At 44.2% G+C, this 17,592-nt stretch overlaps 1 protein-coding gene across 1 annotated transcript in view; it reads right to left on the bottom strand.

Moving 5' to 3' along the window:
- Positions 1-204: 204 nt before the first annotated feature.
- LOC119392015 (monocarboxylate transporter 9-like) overlaps positions 205-17,592 on the bottom strand; it is a 35,276-nt gene continuing 17,888 nt past the window's right edge. The window contains exons 2-4 of the mRNA XM_037659651.2: positions 9,097-9,240; positions 8,053-8,509; positions 205-328 (exon numbers count right to left, since the gene is read on the bottom strand). Of these exons, the coding sequence (XP_037515579.2) occupies positions 205-328; positions 8,053-8,509; positions 9,097-9,240 (725 nt within the window). The remainder of the gene's footprint in view (positions 329-8,052; positions 8,510-9,096; positions 9,241-17,592) is intronic.

The raw sequence follows: 17,592 nt of genomic DNA, 5'->3' as shown, positions 1-17,592 counted from the left end.
TGTTCCTCTTCGCGTTCCACGACGCGAGGTCGGTAGCATGCCCAGCGAACGCCAACGGAACGCGATCGTGCAAGTGCTCCGGCTTCGCATCACCTCATGGTCCCCTTTAGCGGGAGATGGTGTAATTTTCTATTTGCGCCCGTCCTGTGTACATCTCATCCTTGTCCGTGTTTTTTAGTGTAGCCATGCACTATGTTCCTTTTATCAGGCCGAGATCTTGGAGAACACGTTGTGGTAGTCACCGACAATGTTGTCAACTGCTCCTGTGGATTCTTGTGTTGAGTGCGGTGGGTCTTGCGCCGACGGGTAGAATACTGGAGACCCCGCTCTGTGAAGCAAGAAAATCAAGTCATGGCAACACAGATTAGGTCCCGAGGAGTGTATTACAGTAAGCGGGTAGTTTACGGAGACAGCCTTGTATTGCACACATAGTTCCCATTGTCCCATCACTGAAAGTGGTCCAACATAACATGACAACTTTGCATGAAAAAGATGAAGCTCCGGCCACTGTTCGCGATGCTTGTCATACACGTCCCGCGAAATTACGCAGACAGGCGAGCCAGTGTCTACCTCCATTGTAAGTTGTAAACCACTCCATGTGAAATTGTGACGTATAGGCGGCTCGAGACGGCTTTTTCGTGCAGAAAGTAAGGTCCATATGTCTGTCGCTTCATTATCGTCGAAGGTCGCGGGATCGAATCCCGGCCGCGGCGGCTGCATTTTCGATGGAGGCGAAAATGTTTGAGGACCATGTACTTAGATTTAGGTGCACGTTAATGAACCCCAGGTGGTCGAAATTTCCGAATCCCACCACTACGCCGTCTCTCATAATCATATCGTTTTTTTGGGACGTTAAACCCCAGATATTATTAGTATTATTAATATTCGTATATTTTTACATATGATATGTGCGACATCAAATCTTCAGCAAAAAGGTAAACACCCTAAATGATTTCTTAGTGGACACTGAATTAGAGAAGCGTTTATGACGAGCAGAAGTGTGCTGCTATGGATGAAGAGCATTCGTTCCATTTCCATGTTGTTTCTCCATTTGTTTCAGTTTACCAATGATTACATGTGCATTTTTAGGTAACCGTCTTCTGTATTTGTTTTTGCTGCAGAGCATTGAGAAATGTAGTAGTCGGGCTGCTATTTGCGTCAATTTCTTCACAGCAAAAATGTTATAACCGACCAATATAGAACATAAAATGTGGAAAAGCTTTTGGAGGGAGGAAGGGGAGGGGGCGTCGAACCCTACTTGACCCAGAATTTCAGGCCATGCCTTTTCTGGCTACGCTTATGCTGAATAGCGAGCCTGCCACGAAATGTGTTGTATATGATCAATTCATGAAGTGCCTGAAAAATACACAATTAGCGCACTGGCGCTTTCGCTGAGTATGATTGAACTCAAATGGCTACGGGCTGTTGAGCTAAAGTATCACAAAGAGAAGTCCGTTTCTTTTTGTCACTATTGCTGCCTTTATTCAGATTTAAACTTCATATGCGCTCATCCGGACAAACATTGTACGTTTCATCAGTGTAGCCAGGGGTCGAGGAAACAAAATAAGGGCATTGTTCGGGGACAGAAGGCTGGGTGTTTCAGCTGACTACAAACCAGCTCTTTCACTGACACGAGACACCGTTGTACCTATGCAGCAATGTTGCACCATTTTACAGGTTGTATGCAGTATCACCATTTGCATCCAGAAAGAAGAATTACGCAGTAATTAGCTGGCTGACACAGCTACCAATGCAGATTCTTGTACACGCAAATCTTTAGAGCCTAAAGTAATACGGGAACCGCGACAAAACAGAAACAACAATTATGTTGACCGTCAAAAAGCGAGAAAACTTATTGATATTGGCTTTACCTTTGAGGGATTCTTACAAAGAGTATGGTGTATTAGCAAGAAATTTTGCTGAAATAAAGCCAAAATACGGATATTTGGCTCCGCCTACTTCGTAAAGTTTGGACTCAGGACATTCATCAAATGTTCCCAATGAGGACTGCCCGATAAATAAAGAGCTTTTCGAAAATCTGCGTTCAACGCTGCGAATCGACACAAGCTAGATTATGTTGGTTGGAATTCACGAGGAAGTAAATAATAGTCACAAAAACTGAAGCCGGCCGCGCATCAGATGTCAAACGTTTAGGTCCTCCGTTCTTCTGGCGGTCGACGACTTGCGCTGCAGTTTATTTTTTCGACTCCTTGAAGCCCACAGCCAACCAGTGAGCAGAACAGATGTGAAAACCATTCCTCCCATGAAGTGGAAAAGTCCGCCGTATGATCCGTTTGCGTCCCGGAAATATCCTGCATGGAATATACGAGAAAACGGATTTCAGTGAGCTGTACATCTCACCTCCTTATGATTTTTATGGTTTAGAAGTTTTGGGAGTTTTTATCACAAAGGTTCTCATTCTTCATAAGTAAAAAGGCCAGCTGAAAGAGAGAGATTAAAGGGACCGACAACTGGCTAAAACGCGGGATTAGATTCTGGTATAAATGAAAAGACCGTAAAATATAGTGACAGATTCCAGCATATTTCACGTTGTGAACAGGATTTATATTTTTAAATTGTGTGTAAAAGTAACAAAAACCGGTACGTCGCGCATGCTAGCGGAAGAGCTTTGAAGCTGGATTATGAAGCCGATCACTTTGCTGTACGTAGTCTGATGCTGTCATGCGTGCCATAATTAGTCCTCAAAGTTGTATATATCTCAAAGTTGTAAGTATGTATAATATTATCGAGCCCCACTCAATTCCATGCTGCTTACGAGGTGAAAGGAGCTGCACGGTGAGAAGCGGCGCTGCCTTCGCGGCCGCCAGTGGATGATGTCGAGCCGCGGCGCATGCGCCCGTAGTGCACGCATGCGCAGTAACTCACAGCGCTCGAACACGAACCGCTTTCGCGCTCACTGTTTCCAGCATATCTCGTCTCGCGTGTATATGACTTCATATTCGCCGCAGATGGAAAAATTTTCATTGCAAATGTTTCGCGGCGTTTTCCACGTTACCATTCCGTGAATAGACATTGACCGGCGAGCTTTCCATTGCGCTGAAGAAAATAGGTACCATGAAAATTGGTTGTTGGTCCCTTTAACAAGGAGGAAAAGTCAGGGAGGTTATCCATGTAGTCGACCTGCATGTTGCGTATACCTTGCGTTTTTGGAGGGCAGAGGTCAGAATGCGTAAAAACAGTAAAAATATCATGTCTTTACCTAATTGTGTACGTTGGAAAGGGTGGCACCATGTGACTCCCATTGCGCTATCTCTTTTTTTGTTGTTGTTTACGCGAAATTGTTAACATAGTCCCGTTTCAGAAAAACAAGCAGGAAAAAGAGATAGACAAAGAACACAACAAAAAAGTCGGCAGCTTCTAGCAAACACGCAAGCAAACATGATGAAAAGGCCTGAAACACACATGTTTTAGCTTATAAAAACAAATGCCACTTAACCCATTATGGTCAAACGCGACTATAATAAGCTTGAAAAACAGAAAAAAACTCCAGATAACGATAACGCCCTGGCAGTGTGCGATTAAGCGAGGAATGATTGGCGCAATATTGAGAGACCGGAAGACAACAGCATGGTCAGTGAACCAACTGGGGCAGACAACGTTCTAGCTGATATTAAACAAAAGAAATGGGCCTGAACCTACCGGAATGTGTAGAACAGACAACCGGCGGTCCATTAGAGCAACGGAATTGATACCAAGGGATGAGAATAACAGCCGAGGGCGGCAGCTAGTCAGGTGGAGTGACCAAATTAAGGAGTTCGCAGGCATAGATTGAAATCAGCTCGCACACGATCGAGTAAACTAGCGATGATTCGGAGAGCCCTTCGTGCTGTAATGTAGATAGAATAGGCTGTCGATGATGAATTACTTAAGGCTTTCGCTTGAAGAAGAAACCGTATATTCTCAGAAATTTATACCAGTGGTAGTGTTTTAGCGATGCAGTCATCAAGTATGGAAAGAGAACGGCCGTTGATGGTTTACCCTAATACACTAATCGTCACTTTGATGTCTGGCTGCAGCGTGCTTGCACAATTAAATATTACAATATAACATATCCACGATGTAAGCTCAAATACACTTCGATAACACTAAGGCTACATCCTAATGTGCGCATTACACGCATGCGGACACCGAGATTCATCAAAATTGGTGTCTGGGTAAGTCGGAATTGGTTATGCATCTTTAAAGAGGCAGCGCAAAAACAAGGACAATGAAACAAGGACAAAGGGAAGGAGATTCATGTAGAAATTTTTCTCCCTTCTTTATAAACTGACATATTGAAATAAATATTATTACCCATGTTATCCCAGAATGGAATCCGTAGATGTATATAATGATATTAGTTTAGGTGAGTGGACAGCAACGCATGATAAAATGATTCTTTTCGCACATAGGAAACACTAGAACAAGGAGTTCTAGGTTGTGCGTCAGTAACCTTCCATCACGTATGTGTGGATACGTTTTCCTAGCCAAGTTGAGCCTGGTTTTGAATGCACACAGCAGTTACTCTCATACAGACAATTGTGCATTTCATACATTTCACAGCCTGATATTCCTGACATACGTGTTCAAGTGCTTTTGTTTATGTCATGTGGCATATGCTTGACATATGATTAACAGAAGGAAGCATATGCTTTATGCTGTTAAAGCTTCAACCATGATGAGTTGTTTCTTGTATGGTTGTTTTTTCGGTCTCCTGCAGATTTGGTCCTCCCGTGCACAGTAGTACATCTCAGTAGTACTGTGATTCCGGTTGAGAACATTTTAGTGAGTCTGAGTCCGAGTGAGTCTGTCTGAGGAAAATTTTCGTGAGTCTAAGTCCGAGTGAGGCCTAAGCGCAAAATACATTTCTTGAGTGAGTTAGCGTGAGATCCGATTTTTTTTTTTTGCCGAGAATGTGGTCTAATCTACTCATCATCAGCATTATTATCAGCCTTTCGTCGACTCACGTCTATACTCTTGCCTCCTCACACATATTTCAGCGCACTAGTGTTCATACGCCAGCTCAATATTTATCCATCTGAGGCGGGAGTTAGGGAGGGATGGGGAGGGTGCCTTGACCTCCTCCAGCAAACTTTTTCACGGGACGATCCTGATAAACATATGTGGTGTGAGCCGTGTACCTAATAAGAAGTCACAGTTTCGCAGCAAGGGCAAAGCAACGAATGCGATAGCAACAAATTTGAATGTTACACGAAGAACGGCAAGTAGCTCGAAACTTGCAGCGTGCCGCTCAAGCACAAAGGACGTCCGAAAAGAACACACACAGGACGAGCACGAACTAACAACTGTCGCAGCTCGACACTTGCAGCGCGCTGCTCAAACACAATGAACGACGTTCGAAAAGAACGCACAGGTATACTCAGGACGAGTGGGAACTAACAATTGTCGCAGTTGTTTGTCTTTGAGCAGCACGCTGCAAGTGTGTACTAGGTACAGCGCAACGCTCTTAGATGTTGTTTAACTACGGCGCGTGGAGCATGGCCTTCGACATCAGCTCCAGAACGGCGCGTTGCCGGAGGTAATCTCGGAGGCCACGCGTAGAGTGACCCCTCTTGGTCTTCTGCCACGCGGTGGCGTTCGACGCATTATCAGCCAGTACGAGCCGCCATATTACCCCCCCCCTCCCTTTCTGCTGTCGTAGCTGTTTTAGTTAACTTAATGTATAACAAAATTTGCACAGCATGACATTAGCGTATGACGAGCATAAAGGAAAAGTCACAACATGAAAATCGTGACACGGAGGTTACATAAACCATGCTCTAGCCGCCTGCTTGTCTGTGCTCTCGAGGCCGTGGTGTGTAGCTTTATAATACAACAATTGCACACCACGACACAGTGTATGAAGAAGATCAATGACATGACAAGAATATCATTACTTACGTGTCTTGTACGCCACCTGCTTCGCGTAACACCTATTCCCACAGTACCTCGGAACCAGCGGCGGCTCGGAGGCATTGCTTTAACGTTAGGCGCGTGGAGCCTCCAGTCTGCGTTTCCTGTCGCGCAGTGGCGTTCGGCGCATTGTTTGTCAGGTGCTGCACATCGCGAATGGGTACAGAAATGGGCCACTATTTTTTGCGCGTCTCAAGGGTAGTTTTCAAACCAAAAGGAAACCTAGAAGCATTGGGGGCGACGACCTTAAAGCATGGCCTTCGCGCGAACTCGCGGGTGCGTATCGAGCTCTGCGCATGGCCAGCGGCAAATTGTGTATATCAATAGCTCGCCATTAGTACGCTGGAGGACGTACGCTGCATGGCCGAGTTGTCTAACGCGGCGCGCTGCGGTGCGAGGGGTCGCAAGTTGAAATCCCCGCACGCGCGCTTCAGAAAATTTTTCGTCTCGTTTATTTTTGTGAGGCTTATATATATATATATATATATATATATATATATATATATATATATATATATATATATATATATATATATAATATATATATATATATATATTATTATACATAAAGAGAGAGAGAGAGAGAGAGTCGATTAATTGCTTATCGCAATAAAATTGCCAATACTGGCTTGCAAACACTGATAACTTGTATTTGAAGATACGAGACCAAAATGTTCATCGTAAAGCACCGGCTTGTGAGATATACTGGCGCTAAATAGCATTGACACCAGCATCGAAAAAGATAATTATACTTGAACACACTCAGACTCAGATTGAGCCGTGAATCTGAGCCTGCGTGTGTCCGGCTGAGTCTCAGTCTCAGTAAGCCCGGTTGAGAAAAAATTTAGTGAGTCTAAGGCCGAATAAGTCCGGCTGCGGGGCATTTTGGTGAGTCTGAGTGAGCCCTAAGCGCAAGATATATTTCTTGAGCGAATCTGAGTGAGCTCTACATTTTTTGCCGACCAATGCGTGTAGTTGATGCGTTTAAATTGGCCAAAATTATTAAACAGGCAACAGATATTCAGCCTTCCGCAGACATTTTGCTGCTCCACAACGTTCACATCCAAATACTCAGTCAATCAGTGATTCCATAAGCATTTCTCTGAGGATTAAGTGATAATTTCTGGGCATGAAAATCATTTAAAGCACTCACCTATAAATAATGGCCTCATGAACGCTCCTAGAGCTGTCACTGCTGCTACGAAGCCATAAGCCATGGGGAGGTTGCGCACACCGACGTCACATGCAATAGTTTGAGACATGGCAACCATAACGTAGCCAACAGGAAGTCCCAGGCTTACAACGAGAATCCAAAATACAACATCACTTTGGGCATGTGGCATCGCCGTGCCGATAATGGCCATGAGGAAGTAAGATAGCGTCATGACGCCAAGGGGAGATGCGATCTTGTAATCGGTGATTAGTGGTACCAGCAGTCGTCCCGCCATATCAGTCACGGAGAAGAATGTGAGAACGTGCGCAGCATCTACTGTGCTAATCCCGTTGTCCACTGCGCAGTCAACGGCCACGGCCAGAAACGTATCCAAGAAGAAACAGAAAAAGAAGTAGCTCAACACATGCGCGTAAAACCGTCGCCTAGACAGAACATCCTTAGCGCTACGCAAAAGAGAGCGTGTTCGACGTTCCTTCACTGAATGTCGAAAATCACATAGGTCCTCGGATGATTTGAGCGTGCGACCACAGTTATCACTCTTCAAAGGGATTGTCTCGTCTTCCATACCTTCCGTACCTGACTCCGGGGGTTGAATAGTGCCATTAAAGATCTACATCCTATCTTTAAGTGGTGTTGATTTGATGCTGTGTACGGCACGCTCCGTGACCCTCACAGATTTATCTTCCAGAGAAATTCTTGTGGGTACTTTATGCAACTTGGATGGGTTTAGATTACCTGGCGGAAACTCCTCAAAGCTGCCTCCTTTGCATGCGCTGGTTACACAGGCATGGCACGATTCTCCACGCATACTCACATGTGACATAGCAATATTGCTTTGTTCATCCCTTTTCCAAGACAGTGCTTTTCTGTTTTCAGCGCACGTAACGCTTGTGTCTAAGGTCTCTAGCATGTCTTGTCTCCTGTGTGAATCCGCTAAATCATTAAGACTCAAGGATAGCGGATACCTTGATAGCCTGATTATTGTCGACCTCCTTGTTGCAGCAAATAAAATGTTGTCGTTATCACGCACAGAGTCGTCACGGTCGTCGCTCCTGCCAAGTAAAGGTTGCAAAGTCGTTGCTATGCAACCAGAATGATCAGCTGCTTCTTTTCTTTGTTGATCGTTCGCATCACTGCTTCCTCTCCTGGAGACTTTATATATTTTGGGCCGCTCTTCCTGGATCCACGGTGGCTTACGAAAAAACAGGCTGATCGGTCCAATGTTTAACAACAGTGCTCCCACTAGGGCAAACGTTCCGTGTAGGCCGTACTCGGCGAGACAGTAATCGAAAACTTTAGGGAATATAAAGGAAGCTGCAGGTGCACCAGCCATGTTGATACCGAGGGCCGTGCCGCGTCTCCTATCGAAGTACTCGTTGACAGTGACGATAATGCAGGACAGCAGGATTCCATGTCCGGAGCCTGCACGTCAAGCCAGAGTGAAAACGAAATTATACACCTGCGTCACTACTTCAACTATTCCAAGCTTTCTGGTACGTATCAATGCGTCTGCTATGGGCCGATTGCTTGTTTGGGAAACACGCTAGTCTTTAAAGAGTACCACCAGTTATCACTTATCACAGTTATCACACAGATGCTGAAAGTCTTCACACTTTGTTTAAAAGCGTCTGTGAAGGGGAGAAAGCAGACGTACTACGACAGAGGAAGTAGTGTTTAGGAGGCTTCGGGCCTGGAGTGGCCTTTACACAGGCTGTCATCTCAACGTGAAGCTGGTCTCATTTAACCCTGTGTGCTACGTGTCCATGCTGCTCTGTTCCAGTGATGGAAGGCTAGTTAACTGATAAATATATATTCTTTCGCTGCTGAGCCTTTCCCACACTACGCAAGAGAAATTTCTAGAGCATAAAGAGGCGGAGTCACCCACTCTCATCAAGATTTGGCACCCCGTTAACAATTCACGTTTCCAATGCGCAGTAAGACCATTTATTTGAGATTGGTAGAAAGCCCGCCTCACTTTTGTTAATTTCAAATGTCGAACTGAATCGTACCTGTGACCACTCCGACGGATACAACGAGGAACGGTATTCCAGTAGCAAACGCTGACGCCAGACAGCCTGCTGACATGAGGAGTCCGCCCAGTGCAGCGCTTATCCTCATACCGAATGAATATATCAGAGCGCCGGCCGCGAGACCTGCAAATATTGGGGTAGATGGAAATTGCACATCTTAACCTGGACCTAATTTATTAGCTGCTCGCTTCAATAATAAGATATATGAAATGAGGTATTTCCTAATATTGACACGCAGGTTTTTTTAGCCATATTGCATACTCTTCAAATCATCAACGCATTCCAGTCGCGAACATATTCAATTTTTTGCATGCCTACAGATGTGTTGCGCGCAATCAGGTCCACAGTTATGGAATGCTAATAACTCATTCAAACTAATAGCCCTCTCAGGCTTCTACTACAGGAAACCTTCGTATAGTACTTTTGAGCACGTGCTTGATTGACCCCCCTGCTTTTTTCCCTTGCTTTATCTCTCTCGTGCTGTAGTGGCTATAAGAGATGAGGGTGGTAGACATAAGCACCATGACAAAATAGAAAGTGCGCGAAAGAAACGGCATGTCATAATGTTATCGCTAATGTGACAAGTAGCAAAAATCACTGGCAGTTTATGAGAAAAAGTGAAGCATTTGTTCAGGCATGAAACTGTTCCTAATACTTCAGTTAAGAGAAGCACTGTTTACGGTTCATTCGAATCACGAATACTAAATGGCTACTGAATTAATAGAAAATAAATTGCGCAAAGCAACATAAACATCAAAAATACGTAATTGCTCTTACTCTATTGTGACGTCAGAACATGCCTGAGGGCTTCAAGCTCTTCGTTACGAGGTGGTGATCTGTCCGACTCTGTAGTAATGGTTTACGTCCGCAGAGTCGAATGTAGAGGGGCTACTAATTACCTAAAAAATATCAGATTAGGCGAAAAGCTCACATTGCCATTAAACATCCCAAGTAGGCATTGTCTAGAACAGTCTTCCAAGTTTAAAGTGCTATATATACATGTACCGTCGTATATACGTTACCTACATTTATAATTTATCTGATACAATAATGTCACATTAATTCTCGTTATATCAATCTCAGTTTATGCCGTACTTTCTATTTTCAGTTTTATTTTACGCAGAACAATAAGAAAATGTGTGGCTTTGCGATGAGCAGCTACGTTGAATGAACTGAATGACCTTGAGAAAACCTGTGTTTCAAAGCCGCATATGCGCTGCACAGCCTAAATTTCAATTACTGCTTTGGCATATTTCGCCACAGCCATAAAGACCAGAATGGCTACTGCGTCATGAACAATGTTCTTAGCCTAACTTTATGTTGGCTAAAGCCCGCGAAATGTGGTAAGGAAACGTGTAGTTACTTAGACTAATCTCCGGCTGCTAAAACTCATTCGCCATGATTCGAAGAGGGCGATCATGAACAAGTTAACGTTAACTGGCCGCGATGCCTCTACAGAATCCTTGCTAACCTCAATAGCATAGGTGGCAAACTCACTCATGAGTCGACTCACTCACACCCACTCAGACTCAGGTGGACCCGTGAGTCTGAGTGTGAGTGAGTCCGGCTGAGAAAAAATTTGGTGAGTCATAGTCAGAGTGAGCCTTGAGCGCAAAATATATTTGTTGAGTGAGTCTGAGTCAGCTCCACACCTTTTTACCGACCTAGCGCCTGTTTGTGTTTTTATCTCCTCTTGTGTTCCCGTCCTTTTTTTTGCGCAGTTACATAATGTATCTACACCACTTGAGCGTTTCTATAAGCTTTATGCCGGCCTGACGTTTATACTCCTGTCGACTCACACATACCTCAAAGCCCTAGAGTTCATACGGCAGCTCACTATTTATTGATCAGAGGCGTGAGTTACAGTGTGGGGGGGGGGACTGGGGGAGTTACCATGGCCTGCCCCCTCAAACTATTTCACAGGAAGTTCTTGATAAAAATATCTCGTGTGAGTCATCTCTTTCAATAAAAATGTCATTACTGGATTGTAACCCCTCATACCTGATATCCACGAGATCAAAATGCGCCAAGTATAGCACCAATTATGCGAGATATTTGTGTGAAAGAGCACTGACACCATGGTCGATAAAGCCATTTATACGCGAACGGACTCATGAGTCGACTGACTCAGATTCACTCACATTCAGATAGAGCCGTGAGTCTAAGTCTGAGTGAGTCCGAGTGAGTAATAATTTGGTGAGTTTGAGTCCGAGTGAGTCTGGCTGAGAAAAATTTCAGTGAGTCCGAGTTCGAGTGAGTCCGGTAGAGGAAAATTACCGTGAGTCTGAGTGCGAGTGAGCTCTAAGGGCAAAATAAATTTCATGAGTGAGTCCGAGTGAGCTCCACATTTTTTGCTGACCTATGCTAAACAGTGGCCGATAGACATGAGATGCAGTTTCATGAACTTCCAGGTGTAAGAGTGAACGTCAATTTTTCTCTGCATTCCCCGAATACTATTAATAATATATCATTACATTGTAATATTATGAAAGACGTCTGTTCGAGGCTGCAGAAAGTGAGATTACTGTTTTGTGTCAAAATAAAAGCGCAGCCTCATCGCAAGAACTCATAAATTGTCTCTGCACCGGATTTCACATCTCGGCGTGAGCCGTTAATTGACAGGGCTGTACACTTCGACAGGGCTCTCACCCGAAAGGTTGACAAAGCCACAGTAAGCACCCAATGGCATTGCGGCCTGCGTCCTTGTAGCTTGGTACGTGCTCATCATTGAAGTGAAGAAAAGTCCACCGCAGCGGAAAAATGACGAAAACAGCAGGTTCACCAGGAAGCAAAGCGCGGCGATGAACCAGCTGCGGCGACCATCGGGCCCAATTTCCGATGCATTTGGCAAAGTGTTGGGCGGCGCCACCGCAGTGTATTTTTTCTCTGGGTCTTCATCACCTGATTTCTGCGAGTAGGAATCACGTAACATGTACTGACTATGTAGCACTTGTTTGTAGCGAATCGGCCATGAAAATTTGTCTTTCAATTTGGGCGAGTGTTATCAGCATGCACGGCACGCGGCAAGATAGACGACAATGTAGGCTACAGCGATAAGAGCAATACAGGGATCTGTGTATGCTGTATGCACGTCGTATACAACGATAGCCGGGTGGTGTTGGCAGATCGGAGCTGCGGGATGATTGCCTGAATACTACCGCAGTTTCTTGATGATCCACCACTGCATCGCTAACGCAAGCATACAATAATGCGTTCTGGGTATACAAGAAAATGTGTGCACTTAGCGCTAGCCGCTTTTGGGAAAGTCAAGACAGGTTAGGCCTCAGCCTTGCGGACATGAATTGCTCGCGAAGCCTTTGAACACCATGGAAAATGGTAGCGCAGTACGAATTCAGCGTCTATGAAGCCTCTAGCGCTAGGCTTCTGTGGCCTGACGCTGCACTTGGCCTCCTGCAGAGCTTGGTGCATGCGCTTGCCAACATTCCCTAATTGGAGTTATCTAAGATATGCCCAGCATGATAACCGGTCGCCTTGATTCTGCAGCTGTTGAAGCTGTTTTTTAACGTTGTTGCGGAGAGAATGTGTGCGCATGAGGTATTAAAAAGAGTTGATATCGACATATAAGCTAACGAAGTCTTGAATTCCACATTCTACAAGCCCCTGCACCCTCCCCCCAACCCCACCCCAGCCGCACCTCACCCCGACACACACACAGTCTTCTTTTTCCCTCCTCTGTATGCCTTCTACTTTTTCCTTGTATTTCTTCTTCTACGTGTTTAGTCTCAGTCAGGGCTTGTCTGTAGCGAAGATAGATCTACCTTAGGTGCAATCTTAGATAATCTTTGGGTGTCTTGTATCTGTATTTTCAATGCATCGTATGCAGTATTGTATAATTTAAGATACAGGATACACGGCTGGCATAGATGACTGGGGCTCTGGAGGAATTTGGGGTAGTTGAAGTTTATTGCAGAAGACCATTCATTAACGCTATAATTCTTTTCTAATGTGCGAACACGAATAAGTAAGGCTGGCAAATGTAACAAAATATTACGAATTTTTAGATAATTAATTTCTTATTTGTACTTGTTACGTTGGACGTTGAAGTTTAAGAAAAATCAAACAAGGCAGTGCTCGGCGAGTACCCTTTTGTTTTCTTTATGTCTCGAAACTCGCATTTTGTACACTTGTCATGAAATGGACCGTTTTTTTTAGCTTACATGTTCATGTAAAAATATCTTGCACGGTGTAGACACTTACTATCTCAAGTAACAATATCTATCGCTGATTTTTGACTACTTAGATTCACCTTTGCTAATGCTTTCCCATTAATCGCTAAATGCCTGCTCTGATGCTGCCTAATGCTATTCGAAATGTAAAAGCAGGCGCTAAAGATAAAAGCAATGCGTTGTTAAATTTATTCAGCTGCCAGAGGCATCTCTGTTGCCACTGCCCATATCCATCTTGGCACCAGTACGCTGTTTCAAGCCAGGTGATCAAGAAAAACAATTAGGCAGCTTCGTACTTGTGGCGCCCAGCCTGAAAGAAGTGCGGAGCTGGGCAGCCTTCTTTGGTTCTCTTTATTTCAACACGAAAGTGTTGTATGCGGGGGTCCTTCACGGCTCCACTTACGTATTTCCGTCACGGATATGACGGAAATACGATTAAACGTCAGTATAACTGTGAGCCGACATAAGGCTAATAGTAATGCTGAAGTTGAGGCGATAGGACTATAGGTCGGCAAAAAATGTGGAGCTCACTCAGACTCATTCATAAAATATATTTCGCTCTTTGGGCTCACTCCGACTCATACTCAGCAAAAGTTTCCTCAACCGGACTCGCTCAGACTCAGACTCACTATTTTTTTTTTCAACCAGACTCTCAGACTCAGAATGACGGCTCGATCTGGGTCTCAGTGAGTCGGCGCTTGAGTTAGTTTGCCGACCTATGTTAAGTCCCATTTTTTTTATTTTCATGAACTTTTAATATTTTCATGAGCTTTACAGCCGTGATTGGCCTCAAGCATCCGTTTCGAGAGGCATCCCATCCTGTTACTTTGTGTTAAAACATAACTGCAGAACAGAAGCTCTATATTTCAGAAACTGCGTTCACATTTCAGTGATTCTCGAGATCAATATCTATGTGTCGAAACCTGACGCTGAATCCCCTTCAAAACAGCCCCATATAAGAGACAGGAAAAATGACTTTCAAATACATCAATAAAAAAAACATGTCTTTACTGTCCTGTTTTCCAAACGAGCAGACAGAGCTAATGAATACTCTGGCGCTATTTGCAAAATACCTTGTCTATTTATGCTAATTTAGTTGCGCATTATAATAATATCGTCCCTTCTACGAACATTTTATTAAAGCACGCACAATGAGACAGCCCAGGTCAACAGGAATGTGCAGTGTACGGGATGCTTACCAGAGTCCGGGTTTTCTTTCGCATTCTTCAATGTTGCGGCGATAGCGGTCCCCGTTCCTCGCGGCACTTGACAGAGGCGAGGCGATCGCAGTTTGACTGACAAGCCGTCTTTTGGCATCGTTGAATTCCCTCCGTAAAGTGGAATTGATCCTCCCCTCCTCTCTATGCAATCGGAAACTCCCTGTGCCCAACGTGTAGGAGTGGGGAAATGCTTAGCGTATCCCGTTTCATCGCGGCGACCATTCTCCTTTGTTCGCTCCCGCTAGCGACAACGCAAATTGCGAGCAGGATTCAGAATCACAATCCACTTCATCTACAACACACTAGTTGGGGATCCCCCGGGCAAAAAGCTGTCGCAGGTTGCTTGAATGCTTGCTGTAGACCTAAGGGCGTACAGAGAGAAAGAGGCGGTGGATGCCACATAATTATAACAGCGAATAAATGCTGACATGAAAAACAGCAATAAGAACGTAGTTGAGAACTAGTGTAGCATAAATAATGCAAACTGTCTCAGAATTTAACGGCATGAAAAGACAAAAGACACATGAAGCGGTTTTTGGTGTACACCTTTAGAAAGTAATAGAGAAAACGTTATAAAAGCTGACAAGGAGTAAAAAGAATGGTATGAAAGAGCCATAAGAATGTGACGTAAATGAGGTAGTCATGTACGTCTGATTTTAGCGTGAATAGAGGGGCATTGAAATTATCGTTAGTTTTTAACAGGTTCTAAAGCGTTAGTATGCGATATATATTCAAGACTGGACTTGGTTTACGCATGGTACCGTTAATGAATAACGTACCAGTCGATAAAAGGTTAGGATGTCCACTAAAGTTATCAAAGGTTCCTAACACCTCTTTTAGCAGCCGCCCCAGTTTTATATGGTTACTGGGTGTTGTAGTACCCAGACTAACGCATACAGTGTGAAACGCGTGAGTAGGCATTAGCATAATATGTCGCGCTCTTTAGTCTAACATGATTTGATTCTTTCGGTTTTTGTAGACAACCGACTGCTTTGCTTGATTCCCTCGCGAGAGCATTGACGTGCAGGTTCCAAGACATTATTTGTTCGAACCAGACCCCTAAAAAATTTTCTGATGCTACAGATTGCAAGGCCGTTCCACGAATGTTTAGGGAGAGTTCAAAGCCGCATTCTTTTGTTAAGCGGTTTAAAAATAATGTATTTAGTGTATTTATGACTTCAAGTTAATTTGTTGGAGTTCAATCACTGTTCAATATCAATTAGGTAATTATTTAGTGCTTACCGATATCGCTTAATGTTGGTGCGGCAAAGAAAATATTGGCATCACCAGCATACATGACCAGTTCTGGGGAATTAAGTACACCACTTATGTCATTAATATACAGTATAAACAATAAAGGCTCTAAAGAATGGCGGAGGCAGAAACGACAGGTCACCGACTTTCATGCGCTGCTTCCCATTGTAAAGATTTTTATGAGGTCAATGCAATGGACTCGTACACCATAGCAATGAGACTTTGACAGCAAGATGTTATCGTTTACACAGTCAACCGCTTTCCTTAAATAAATGAACACAGCAAAAAATTAGCGCAGCTTGCTCTAAGTCGCGCTAGGATGGATCACAGCGGAGCAGGCAGTGTCACAGCATGCATGGCTATGCTTGCTCTCTTTCCTTTTTTCAATTTTTGGCGTTTGTTTCTTTCTATCTCTCTCTTTCTCTTTTCCTTTTCTGTCTTTCCATCTTCTTCTTTCTTTATTCGTTTTCTTTCTTTTTAGTTTTCTCCTTCACTTTCTTTCGATGTGTTTCTCTCTCTCTCTCTCTCTCTGGTCGTTCTATAGACTTCTGCCTTTTTCTATCTTTCTTCCCCTTCTTTTTATCCATTTCTCTCCTTCTCTTCCTTTCTATCTCTATTTTTCTCTCTTTCTTTTTCTTTGTACTCGTTCCCCCTCCTCCTTTCCATCCTCTTCGCCATCAAACCTATCCTCTTCACGCTCACTTCCCTTTCACACCAACCCTTGCTACACTATCTATACAAGACTATGCTATGCACTGCTAGCGTGCCTGGATAGCGGAGTGGTTAGAACGCTCGCCTTGGGATCGTGGGTACGTGGGTTGAAATCCCGCTTTGTGAAGCAGGATCTGTGAAGCGGGATTTGTGAAGCGTGAAGCGGGAAACAAGAATATTTCTTTTTGTTTATAACTTTCTTTCCGTCTCTCTGTTGTTCCTTTCTTTCTTTCTTTCTTTCTTTCTTTCTTTCTTTCTTTCTTTCTTTCCTTCTTTCTTTCCTTCTTTCTTTCTTTCTTTCTTTCTTTCTTTCTTTCTTTCTTTACTCGTTCTCAGGAGGCCACGCCGTAGCGGTGAGTAGTGGGATTTGCCTAAGTAAGGCAACAACAGAGAGTCGTACGATTGCGCGTCATGTCGCAGGATCTATGTGGAACACTACCGGTTTACTCCACACTTGCCTTCACCGCTTGTGCGTACATGTGCCTCTGTCTCAAAATTACATCTGGACTACCCCGATACGAAACGACTATACTCCACCTCCTGGGGTTTGGAGCGTCCTTTACAAACGTCTTTGCTTGCCGCGACCACTGCGCAGCGAAAGAAACCTTTTTACATATCCTGTGTCAGTGTCATTAATACAGCACCGAGAGACAGTATCTCTCAGCAATGTTTGATCGCCTCGATGGCCATCCGCTTTTGAGCAATGCATCTTAGAATACTGGAAAGCTCAAGCTATACACCAGAGAGCAACGAAGGCGCTACTGAAGTATATGCTAGCGACCCACCTTCTTGAACAAATGATTACGACATCACCGCGCGTGAGTGTGTTTCTACTTATATCTTCCCCTCCTTCATTCTTTTCTGTCTCCCGTTACTCCTTCCCTAGTGCAGGGCAGCAAGCGGATATTCATCTCCTGGTTAACATCCCTACCCCTTCTTCATTACATTCAATTCTTTACCTATCTCTTTCAGGAAAAATTTCTTATGGTCAGGGATTCAAATCCGGCACCGAAGCCTCTCTCGGGCTGTGGCGCTACCGGCTGAGGTAACCAAGAGGTCAGCAAACCGCAGTACAAATCGAAGTTATCGACAACTGGAAACAA

Source organism: Rhipicephalus sanguineus, chromosome 4 (genome assembly GCF_013339695.2).
Source record: "Rhipicephalus sanguineus isolate Rsan-2018 chromosome 4, BIME_Rsan_1.4, whole genome shotgun sequence".
Taxonomy (NCBI): Eukaryota; Metazoa; Arthropoda; class Arachnida; order Ixodida; family Ixodidae; genus Rhipicephalus; species Rhipicephalus sanguineus.
Note: the sequence above shows the minus strand (reverse complement) of the source record. Positions and strands in the feature narration are given on the sequence as shown.